The 12,409-nt window shown below is 35.1% G+C and overlaps 1 protein-coding gene and 1 long non-coding RNA gene across 2 annotated transcripts in view; both read left to right on the top strand.

Moving 5' to 3' along the window:
• LOC149422662 (uncharacterized) overlaps positions 1–11,602 on the top strand; it is a 38,437-nt gene extending 26,835 nt beyond the window's left edge. The window contains exons 2-3 of the mRNA XM_089633984.1: positions 10,288–11,056; positions 11,419–11,602. Of these exons, the coding sequence (XP_089490110.1) occupies positions 10,288–11,056; positions 11,419–11,602 (953 nt within the window). The remainder of the gene's footprint in view (positions 1–10,287; positions 11,057–11,418) is intronic.
• On the top strand, positions 2,729–3,809 carry LOC149422663 (uncharacterized). The gene is made up of 3 exons (XR_016302435.1): positions 2,729–3,140; positions 3,336–3,406; positions 3,491–3,809. It is a non-coding gene; the product is annotated as an uncharacterized LOC149422663 (long non-coding RNA).
• Positions 11,603–12,409: the final 807 nt, after the last annotated feature.

Genomic DNA, 12,409 nt, shown 5'->3' with positions numbered 1-12,409 from the left:
ACAGAGAGAGAGAGGCTACGCTCCATTTCCCCCGGAAACAATGTGACCAATGTGACGCCATTATTGCGTCATGGTTGCGTCCTTCTGACAGATTCAGATTGTTTGCGTGGTTTATTTATGTTGTTTGCTTTCGTGAATTCATGAGTTGTTGTTGTGTGAAAATGTCTAAAATTATGAAGCTGTGTTGTGTGTACAGACAGACAGACCACTCGTCATAAATACCCGAAATACGGAAGTTACAAAAGTACAAAAGAAACAAAAATGCCAAATGGATCCCTTCGAAGATGCGCACTGCTGACTTTAAATCTACCCGGCATCGGTAGTTATGCAGATTTAAGACAGTATCGGACCCGTTATGACGAAAATACAGGTGTGAATATCCATTTGTTTGTCTTCAGTGTTCCATGTAATGTGTAACTTAATTTCACCTAAGAATTGAATAACTTCATGACTAAATCCTCAAATTGAAATATTTAATAATTTAAAACAATATTAGCGACTCAAATGAATATTTAAACCAGAAAAAGCTTCAGTCGCAGACTTCGTAAACATTTAAAATGTGTTTTGTGCTTATAAATTTATTTGTTTCTTTCTGTTATCTTACTGAAATAAAATAAAAAATACTTTACAACATCTAACAAAGTTTTTCATTTTTCTGATTAACAGAGAAATGTTAACATTCAATGCTGTCGTAGAAAAACACAATCATTGTTTGAAAATGTTTTTCCTTAGTGGAATTTCAAGTAATTTTGAGTTATTTTACGACGGCCTCGGGACGACAGATTTTCAACTTACAAAGCGCCGTCCTGAGAAAATGTGCCGTAAGGAAAGATACCTTATAGCTCATTTTCGCAGGACCGCACTTTGTGAGTTAGAGCCTTGTCGTCCTGAGAGAATCTGTTAACATTTCTAAAATTTATTTTTGAAATAATATTTTAGGCTGATTAATAGCACAATATTATCTATCCTAGGTGCCTACCTAGGGAAGATCATATTGTCTATGGCCGCGCTTTTTTTTTTGTTTCCTCTACTTTGCTGAGTGGTTTGTTTATGCCTCAATTCTGGATGTGACGTCATTAGTGGACAAAATTTCTCCCTACTAAAGGCCGAAGTTATCAATCTAGTGATTGGTTTATTTATGCTTGCTGGACTCGGGAGACGACGGTGTGTTCGTGCGACGCTGAACAATGAGGGTCTACTTTGCAAATCACGAAAGGTCTTTTTCACTTATAACTTTTTTAACAATGTACTTATAACTCAAATAGGGATTACTTATTTTAACTTCTTGCGTAGTTATTTCATAACTCGCTGGCACTCGCTCAGGTTATTTGAGATTTACATAATCATATTTTTAACTTTTAAAAATTGCATCCTTTCATGAAGTTTTTTTTTACTTTTATTTGCTCTTAATGTCCTTGGCTTGAATTATTATTAAAATGATATTTGTTCATATTATTAAGAATGTAAATGAGTAATTTTTTTTTACATTTTCTTTTAACAAATACTATGCGTTTTCACATGCAATTGCTGTGGCTTCTCTCTGAGCTCAAGACAAGTCGCATCAATTTCATTTGGACTTAGCTGTATTTTTGTCAATATTGGGTCATTAATATATGGTTCTGTTTGAGCCGGTCACTTCTATCTTATTATGAATTTGGGTTTGTTTCTGGGAAAACTTTATAATTTTTCATCTCTGCTCGCAGAGGGCAGTAACTGCAATGTGGGTTTAGACTTTATTATTTTCATTTTATAGTGTTTCTTTTAGCTTCAAATTTAACTTTTGTTGGGCGCTCAGCTTTCACTTTTAGCTAGACTCGTTTTATAAAAATTTTTTAATAAATTTTGTTAGTCTTTACTACAGTTTATCTTTTCATTTGTTATTCTATTCAAGTTTTTGTTTTCACTTCAGTAGTTGTTAAATTCCTTGCTCAGTAATCCATTTTGTCAAGCATAGCATACCTTTCTTTTCACTTGCCTCAAGGAAGTCAGTCGCCTTCATCACTCTTCGGTTCTTCACGTCAAGATAACTCAAGATAATACAAAATTTCAAGATTTACAAACTTTTATCAATTCTTCGAGGAAGCAATTTTGTACAAGTTCGAGCCTTCAGGGAAGCAACATTCTTCTACGGGAAGAGTTTAATAGGATACTACCTGGCCGTTCACTGCTATCAGAAAGAGGGTGCAGCTTCTCAAGATTGCATTTGTTGTCAACATTGGAGAATGATGATACAATTATCGGGGCTCATTATCTTCGCCAAGCAAGTTCAATCTTCTTCACTGATGTCAGAAGAGGGTCATTCAGATATTCCATCAGCGAGAATTCTTCCTTCTACTTCCTTGGTGTTGGCGCTTCAATCCTTGCTCAGCGAGCACATCACGGATTTCTACAGAACGTGCTGGATTCTTCTTCTAAGGCATTATCTGCATTTTGTGACTCTTTACCACTCATTGGACTTGGATTTGGAGGCATGAGGAGAAAATCAAAAAAAAAATTATCGTGCCGAAAATTTTTTTTCCTTTGGAAGGGGGGTAATGTAGCAGTGCGTACTTCTGGACGGGCAGTTCCTACCCGATATGAATAAACATTGGTCAACATTCTACAATTGGCACTACTGTTTCGAGCTATTGGTGCAGAGCGCACTTCATCGACCTCAGTTGCAGGGGGGTATAACTCCGACACTTTTTTGGTTTTTTGATGACGTCAGTTCCAGACTATCCAATGAAAAGCCGTCCTGGTTTGATCTCTCACTCTCTCCCGTGTAACAGAGAGAGAGAGGCTACGCTCCATTTCCCCCGGAAACAATGTGACCAATGTGACGCCATTATTGCGTCATGGTTGCGTCCTTCTGACAGATCGTGACAGATTCAGATTGTTTGCGTGAGTGGTTTATTTATGTTGTTTGCTTTCGTGAATTCATGAGTTGTTGTTGTGTGAAAATGTCTAAAATTATGAAGCTGTGTTGTGTGTACAGACAGACATACCACTCTTCATTAATACCCAAAATACGGAAGTTACAAAAGAAACAAAAATGCCAAATGGATCCCTTCGAAGATGCGCACTGCTGACTTTAAATCTACCCGGCATTGGTAGTTATGCAGATTTAAGACAGTATCGAACCCGTTATGACGAAAATACAGGTGTGAATATCCCTTTGTTTGTCTTCAGTGTTCCATGTAATGTGTAACTTAATTTCACCTAAGAATTGAATTTACTTTTAGACCCCGTCCGCGTACCACCAGGACGGTGTGATGTCATAAAAGACCATAATTACTTGCAATATGATATGTTTAGTTCAGGAACTTTGGTTAACCCGATAAATATGTTTATTTCAGAGCTTGATAACATCTTACCGGGTACCAGCGGTGTGTTCCTTCTGCCAAAAAGATCATGGAATATTACAAAGGTAAATCTGTTCTATGTTACTTGTTATCCAATATGCAGATCTTTTCTTCCTTTCCTTTGACCACTAAGATCATTTTGTTTTCAGACATCAGTGTTCCTGTTCCTGTGGGACTCAGCGGCAGTAATTCAGCCGTTACACGGAAACACAATGCTCCTCTGCGTAAGAATATTTATAGTTTTTTGTACACATTTAAGATGTGTTTTGTGCTCATGAATTCTGTAAGCATATTATTTTTTGAATAACTTCATGACTAAATCCTCAAATTGAAATATTTAATAATTTAAAACAATATTAGCGACTCGAATGAATATTTAAATCAGAAAAAGATTTAGTCGCAGACTTGGTACAAATTTAAGATGTGTTTTGTGCTCATGTTTTCTGTATTCATATTATTTTTTGAATAACTTCATGACTAAATCCTCAAATTGAAATATTTAATAATTTAAAACAATATTAGCGACTCGAATGAATATTTAAATCAGAAAAAGATTTAGTCGCAGACTTGGTACAAATTTAAGATGTGTTTTGTGCTCATGTTTTCTGTATTCATATTATTTTTTGAATAACTTCATGACTAAATCCTCAAATTGAAATATTTAATAATTTAAAACAATATTAGCGACTCAAATGAATATTTAAACCAGAAAAAGCTTCAGTCGCAGACTTCGTAATCATTTAAAATGTGTTTTGTGCTTATAAATTTATTTGTTTCTTTCTGTTATCTTACTGAAATAAAATAAAAAATACTTAAACAACATGTAACAAAGTTTTTCATTTTTCTTACAAAGCGCCGTCCTGAGAAAATGTGCCGTAAGGAAAGATACCTTATAGCTCATTTTCGCAGGACCGCACTTTGTGAGTTAGAGCCTTGTCGTCCTGAGAGAATCTGTTAACATTTCTAAAATTTATTTTTAAAATAATATTCTAGGCTGATGAATAGCACAATATTATCTTCCCTGGGTGCCTACCTAGGTAAGATCATATTGTCTATGGCCGCGCTTTTTTTTTTTTTGTTTCCTCTACTTTGCTGAGTGGTTTGTTTATGCCTCAATTCTGGATGTGACGTCATCGTGGACAAAATTTCTCCCTACTAAAGGCCGAAGTTATCAATCTAGTGATTGGTTTATTTATGCTCAGTTGCTTGCTGGACTCGGGAGACGACGGTGTGTTCGTGCGACGCTGAACAATGAGGGTCTACTTTGCAAATCACGAAAGGTCTTTTTCACTTATAACTTTTTTAACAATGTACTTATAACTCAAATAGGGATTACTTATTTTAACTTCTTGCGTAGTTATTTCATAACTCGCTGGCGCCCGCTCAGACATTCCTTACAAGATTTAAATGTTTTAAATTTATTAATTTTACATGTTCGTTAGTCAAAATTTTATCAAGATGGCGTTAAACACACGTTTATTCTTGACACGCCCGGAGATAAGTTGTTTGATAGAGTCTCATGTTTATTTTATTTGATTAATTATTTTAATAATTGTTTTAATAAATTAGCGTCTGTTGATATTAAAACATTCTATTATTTAATCTTCCTTATCAGTTCTCATCACTACCTACCTACATTGCGTTAGTGCGTGTGCGTAGATGACTAGATTATTGTATTCGGTAATTTACCAATTAATGTCACAATCGATAGATCCATCATTAATTTATACAATTAATCTCTTCATCACACATCCATTAGCAAACAATGTTACAACCGTACCTTTTTCTGATTTTTCTGTTTCAGATTTTCGTTTGGGAATCGCCAATATTGTCTTCAATAATTCAATATTATTTAATTTATTAAGAAAAAAAACAGTTTATTTATAAACAGCTTCTGCAATATAATTATTCCAGCTATTTCGCATTCTGAAGTAAACTGTTTGATGATGCATTCGGAAGGCGAAACAGCTGTCACGGATAAAAATAATCATACTGCAGAACGGTGATCGGGTAATTCATCAAAATGACAATTCAACACACATAAAAAGTGTTATAAAGTTATGAAAAGTAATGAAACATCACTTTTAACGACTTTGTCACCTTTTAAAGGTGTGTTGAATTGTCATTTTGAGAAGTTATCATGGAATCCTGCAGAACATGTTTGTTTCTATAAATAAAAATATAATATTATTTAGCACATCAAAGAAAAAGATTTCATTCGTTATGGGACAGCAATCCCTTTGTAGCCGGATTACGAATAATTTGAAGAGATTCTTAATAAATTAGCAATACTTATTTTTCTCCGTGTACCATTATAAAGATATCATAGATCATATAAGTTTCCACAAAGTCCTATTCACTCGCGGGAAATAAATGACTCACAGTGACACACTTTCGTTAAAAAAACCTCACCCCATAAAACTTAAATTAGCATGGGGCCTTAAAAAACCCCCCCACGTACGAAAAATATTAATAATTGCGACAGCAAGAACACGCGGCTGTATAATACATTACTTACCTGAAACTTCTAATTCTAGTGACCCTTGACTGGTGAATAAGAATAGAAAAATTACCACATATGGTCTGAATTTTTTGGACCGAATGTGGCTTCTTGTTGAACTTCTTAAAAAAATACTAACCTTTAGCAAATAAAAAAATTGACAAAGTTTGAATCAAAACATTGTTAGAATAAGTTATTATCGAACAGGGCAGTGAAAATGACAAAATCCTAAGATCACTAATTAAAACCCAAAAAGTCATAATGAATTTTTTTCTGAAAAGTAATTATGTATCGTGGCCGACAAATTACTAAAATTTCTATTATTGTATTTATATATGTGATACACGTGGGTACTTTTACGTTATTCAATTCTATCAGGTGTATAAGGTAAGGTTAGTGCACCGAATCTGAGATAAGAGAGAGACAATGGACAACTTTATACTCCCATTCATCTGTCTCACTCTGGCACGCGGTCTCTTTCATATCCGCAAACATACGATCACAACAAGCACTGACGAAATCTTCAATAAACTTGACATCAATTAATTGTCAATTAAACAACACTATTCTAAAACAATACTCCTTTACATTTGTAGGGTAAATTATAGGGAGTTTACATCTCCCGAAAATAATGACAACATTACTTTTACCCACATTCTTGTGAGGCTGGTATCAAATAATTCATTCTATCTCCAGTGGTCTTGCCGCCTGTTTAGCCTTAAATATCCTCTAACGTACGCGATCTGTTTTGTTCATAAAATTATTGTAACTTGAGTTTTGTTAAAATAAAAACTTAATTGAAGATATCCAAATTCTCATTTTTGCACACCGAGAGTAATCACGCAACCTTGGATTCTGCGGATTAGAGAACCACAGAATCATTCGGCCAACAACCATTTAAATTGGCGATAATCACAATCCTCCAAACATTAATAAATACAAAACACAAGAAGTAACAGCAAACACGTATATTAGAAGCACTAGATATCAGGGTCAAAAACATATCCAACAAGCAACTGCAAATACAACATTTGGGCAAAAAAGCTTCTTTTACTATAGTTTTAAAATCTAGGTACAACAAAATATAACTGTCAATAAAAACTCGCCACAATATTAAAATTTAAATCTCAAATAAAAAGCTGGATACAAAACATAGGGAGATCAGAAATAGAAAATATACTGAAACCAAATACAGACTGAAACCGAAGACACTCAAATGCACTAAAAAAACACCATCCAATAGATTTTTAATTTCATTAGAAAAAACACTACTGAATATATTTATAATTACTTCATATTATCCATACTACTTAATTTTAAAAGAATGTAAATGTAAACCTCAATACGAGAGATCACATCGAGGATATCATTATTTCTCTTTGTTACAAAAACGAAGATAATAAAGCACTTATCAAAAAATACACAAATTTTGACTCCTAAATTACTCCATTTTCTCCACATTCAACATTAATATGTAGCCAAAGATAAGGAATAAAGATGGTAGCCGTCACACGAACTAACCTGTTTGAGGTTTAATGCTTTTCAACCAAATGTTTGCATTTTTTAAATTATGTTTTAGTGTATTGAACTATTTTATACTATTATATATTTTATACTTATTATAACAAATAAACATGTATTTTAAAATCATTACCTAAAATCTTACGGTGGCTGAGTTGACATCGCGTTTGGGTCCCACCCAGACGTAGTCAGTGTTGCCAAGTTAGCATATTATATGCTAAATTTGGCATAATTACTCCATGTTTAGCAAAACTATTATGCTTTTAGCATATAGCATATTTATTTGGCTTATTTTTACAGAAACATGAAAATAACAAAAACCAATTTTATAACTAACAAAAATGATATCGATTGAAAAACTGGTGTCTCAATGAAGAAACATAGTTCACATTAAATGGGAATCCTTGACTTCCACTGTAGAGTTTTGGAATGAAGTCATGCAATATAAAGATGCAGCTAATAATAACCCCTTCGGTGATTTATGTCAGTTTGCAATGTCTATTTTAACATTGCCGCATTCAAATGCGGACATTGAACATGTATTTAGCCAAACGAGTCTGGTCAAAACAAAACTCCGAAATCGTTTGGCGGTGAGAACCCTGAATGCCATTTTGTACGTGAGATCTGGCCTAAAGAGAGCAGGAAAGTGCTGTTATTCTTACACTGTTCCTGACGAAGTACTACGCTGCATTGGGACCAAAGAAAGTTACGACTCCGTCTCTCAGCCTTCCACATCAGCTGCTGTTAATGAAGAAGAAGATGATGAAGATGAAGATATTGATATTTTATTTCACTGATTTTATTTCTAAGTTAAATTTATGTTAGCTTTTTTGCATTTTTTAAAGTAATTTAGCATTTTTCTGGCATATTTTCCCCATCACTCTATTTCTCAACAAATACTAAGTTAAATTTATGTTGGCTTTTTTTGGCATTTTTAAAGGAATTTAGCATATTTCTGGCATATTTTTCCCATCACTCTAGCATATTTTGAAGTAGTTGAGTTGGCAACACTGGACGTAGTGTGTTCAATTCCTCGGCTGGCTAAGTCCGCCATCACAACACAAGCACAATTTTCCGCTTACTGTGGCGGTAATAGAAGATTCTCACATAATGTCAGGTTATTCGTAACCTGGGAATGTTTGTATTTCTTTTGAAAAAAAATTACAGGCTACAGATTGTTTATTGTTATCAAGTTTAATTGTAGAACTCCAATTTAGTTTAGGTTTTCTCTCTTTTATATTCAATAATGTTTTAATTCTATTTATAAACAAAACAGTTAAAATATTTTTAAAAAAGTTCAGCTGTGTAACGTGTGACAGCTGTTTGGCCTTCTGAAGGCATTGTCAAAATGTGGTGAAGCCAATTTAATACGATATATTTATATTATTGCCTTGATATAAATAAAAATGAAAAACAAAATGACACATCCCCCATACATACAAGCCTAGCTGGTTCATCTTATGTATAAAATACGGTGACGTTATTTATATATTTTCTGTAAATTACGTAACGTTATTTTTTTTTTAATAAACATTTAATAAAACTAAAAATAGGTACTTATAATGAAAAACAAATAGATTTCATTTTAATTACCTATTGATTTCCGAGTAAAATATCGAAAATTTGAATATTCGTTACCCTTTAAAGCTTCCCTCAATTATGAATTTTTTTACAGGTTGTTCCTTCGATTAAAACATCTTGGAGAGCTTCGAGATTCGAGATTTTACTTTCCAAGACTTTCCAGAAGTTGATCTTCACATATTATCCAGATCTCACTATCACAGATCAATTATTGTTATTCTGCACATCCGTGTCCTGCGTGCTAAAATTTATGTTTCAATTTAATCTCTTCTACAATGTACAATTGTTTTTTTCCAGTATTTTCAGCAAAAAATATAATAATAATATCATGTTTTACTCGTGCTATTTTATTCTTACTTCACGTATGACTCTTATGTGATACGTGTGTTCTGAATATTTGCACAAATTGATTTAAATTAATAAATAAGAACTTCGTAAACCCAAAGGAAACAAAATTTTGGCAAAGAGAACTAAAATTAGATTTAAATAAGACATTGTTTTGTAAACTTCATTTTGTTTTATATGTTAAGTTTTTTTTCGTAAATCTACCCCTTTGAATATGTTATGCCACCCCGTGCCTCAGAAATATTGATCGAAATGTTTGAAGTGTGTGTGAAATATTACTAACAGTAAATTACTCCTTAAGTTGGCGGGGTCTGATTCGATGAATAGAAATGGTACAAAATGACTATTTGTGTTCATTTCCCAACCCTTATTTTAGTCGGTCACTAACAACTACTGTACTTAGGCAAAGGTCAAAGTATTTGTTGAAGTATTCTGTATTTTCAGATTCAATGTGTTTGCCATATATTTGGCTTTGACATTAAAATTAGCCTACCTAAAAACAACTTCAAAAAGTCTCTCAAAAGACCCAAATTCGTGGCGTAATCGATTCATCATACAGAGCCATATATTTTTATAAACAAACTATAATGTGATTATAGCATAAGATTTATGTTGCAATAGTACTGGAGGCGAATAAGTAAATAATGATTTAATCCACGAATTGGTTGAATAAGACGGAAAGTGAATGTCATAATAAAAGTATTGTTTCTCTAGTAGGTATCATCTAAAAGTGATTTCGTTTGATTAATATTTAGTTTGCAAAAAATAATAATGGTAGAGGCTTTTGAAGAGTCTTGAAACTGTGATAAGGCGTGAACACCAAAAATACATGTTAGTCGAACGTAGATGTATTATTGTTGCCTCGATAGCGATATTTAAGCGGATTATGTTATAAGAAAAACAAATAATTTGATTGTGAAGTTTGAAATGATCATTATGTATAAAGAAAATATTTGCAATATTTGATGATAATGATGTAAATGTTTCTATTTATTACAGAAATGGGCGATGCGGCCGGGAAGATGGTTCACGAGGCGATAGACGGAGTGAAGGGCGCAGTCTCTTCGGCCGCTGATGCGGTGACCGGGCACGTGGGCGCAGCTGCCACCGCCGCTACCACTGCCACCCACTCCCTCACCGAAGGCATCAAGAAAGAGGCGGACACCCTGATGAGTCCCGCCGTGCCCCCAGACCTCCTACACAGCAACGGGAGCGACCCAGACGCCTGCAGACACATCCCTCTAAAGGGACCGGAAGGAGACATGGCTGAGATGATCGATGACATCATGGACACCCCGCAACACTCTCCTACCTCCCAGGACACCGTGCATCCCTTAGAAAAGTTCAAACCAACTCCCGTACCTAGTTTCGATAAACCTCCCACTCCAAGTGCGACAATGGGCTCTCTGGCAGACATTCTCGAGGCACCCATGGAGAAGATAGACGAAGCGGCAAGCGCAGTCACCATCACCCTCGATGACATGACCAATGATCTGTTGAAAGAAACCGAGGCGGTGGCCACAGAAGTGAAGACATCGACGATGAGCTTCATGAAACAGAAGCTGCCTCCCCTCGAGGACATGAAAACAGAGCTAATGAAAACAGAAGCAATGGAGTCGATGAATGAAGTGGTAGCGCCAGTGGTGGCGCAGTTAGAGCCGCTGTTGGCGGCAGGGGAGCTCAAGGAGGCAGACGCCGCTCCGGCAGACACTCCTCCGGCAGACGCTCCTCCTGCAGACGGAGAAGAAGGAGATGATGCCGACCTTGAGTGAGTATCACCAGCCATGCCATCATCCGACAAGATTCCATTCATCCTACATACATAACAAGAAGCTAAAGATAACGGGTGATAATGAGTATATTTTTTTAATTTCAATGCAGCTGAGACTTCGATTTTCCTATAAGTAAGTCAGTACGCTTATTATGCTTTGTAGGTTCGACTGTAGAACTTAGACCTAGATCACGCGGCGACGGCCCATCTAATCCAATACTAAACCGATTGCGTAAAAGCCCGCTAATGAAGCTTAGCTTTCTTGTAAATACGCGATGAAACCACAGCCGCGTTCCTAGAACAGTCACTATCAGGTTAGTACATGTGGCGGGGCTTTTACATGTTCTGGTGATGTGTAGGTACGACTTGAGGCCGACCAAGTGGGAGGCGCTGGCAGACGCCATTGTGGAGCTGCCGCCCAGGATGTCCATCGACCTGGGCACGGGGCAGCTGTACGCGGTGGTGGGCGAGGACGAGCCCCCCCCTCGAGCTCGAGGGCGCGCCGCCCCCAAGGAGCTCGCTCCAGACAACGGCGCCTCATAAGGGCGGGCGGCCCGTGGCGAGGGCGCACTACGCATAAAGGCTGTGATAGGAAACTACTAACTCATCTCGTCTCATCTCTCCAGAGATCGGAGGTTTCTTTGTTAAGTGAACGTGAAAGAACACTGAATACATGTTATTCTCATTATCATTATTATATAAATATATCATTAAAAGAGCTTAATTATTAGTATTTAGATATAAAATATTTTTGAAAAAGGAAACTTTCTTTGATTAATTGGTGTAAATTTTTTATTTACAATTGCTCTGCGACTTATGTACATATTTATACAAGTCAGAAATTAAAGGTATGCCTAACACTATTCAACCACATTATATAAAACTAATAATCGATTATTATTGATGACCGTTTATTCAAAACCCACTAAATGCTTAAATTTCAAAATTTTTGATATTATAGTTAAGATTAAAAGCAATTTACACATCATTTATGATTCGATTTTATTTTCTATTAAAAAATATATAATTTTGCGTTTTTTTAGAACATACATTAAAAAAAAATAAAAAATTAACAGAAAGCATTTTAATTTTTTTATTTCATAATTAAACTTTATGTTCACTACAGAAAAATATGAACGTGTTGTAAAAAATGCTTTAGTTTACAGTGTATTTTGGAAAAACGACATTTTAATATATTTTTTAAGACATCGATGCATCTCGAAAGCAGCATTTAGAGGATTTAAAAAAACGGTCCTCAATTGTACAAATACAAGTCTTCTAGTTGGTCTTAAACAACTTTGAAGAAAATAAATTATACATGCGGTTAAAAACCTAACTTGTATTTGATTC

Source organism: Hesperophylax consimilis, chromosome 7 (genome assembly GCF_061612785.1).
Source record: "Hesperophylax consimilis isolate HC1 chromosome 7, BYU_Hcon_1.0, whole genome shotgun sequence".
Taxonomy (NCBI): Eukaryota; Metazoa; Arthropoda; class Insecta; order Trichoptera; family Limnephilidae; genus Hesperophylax; species Hesperophylax consimilis.
The sequence above is the reverse complement of the archived record's forward strand: the minus strand, read 5'-3'. Positions and strand labels throughout refer to the sequence as shown.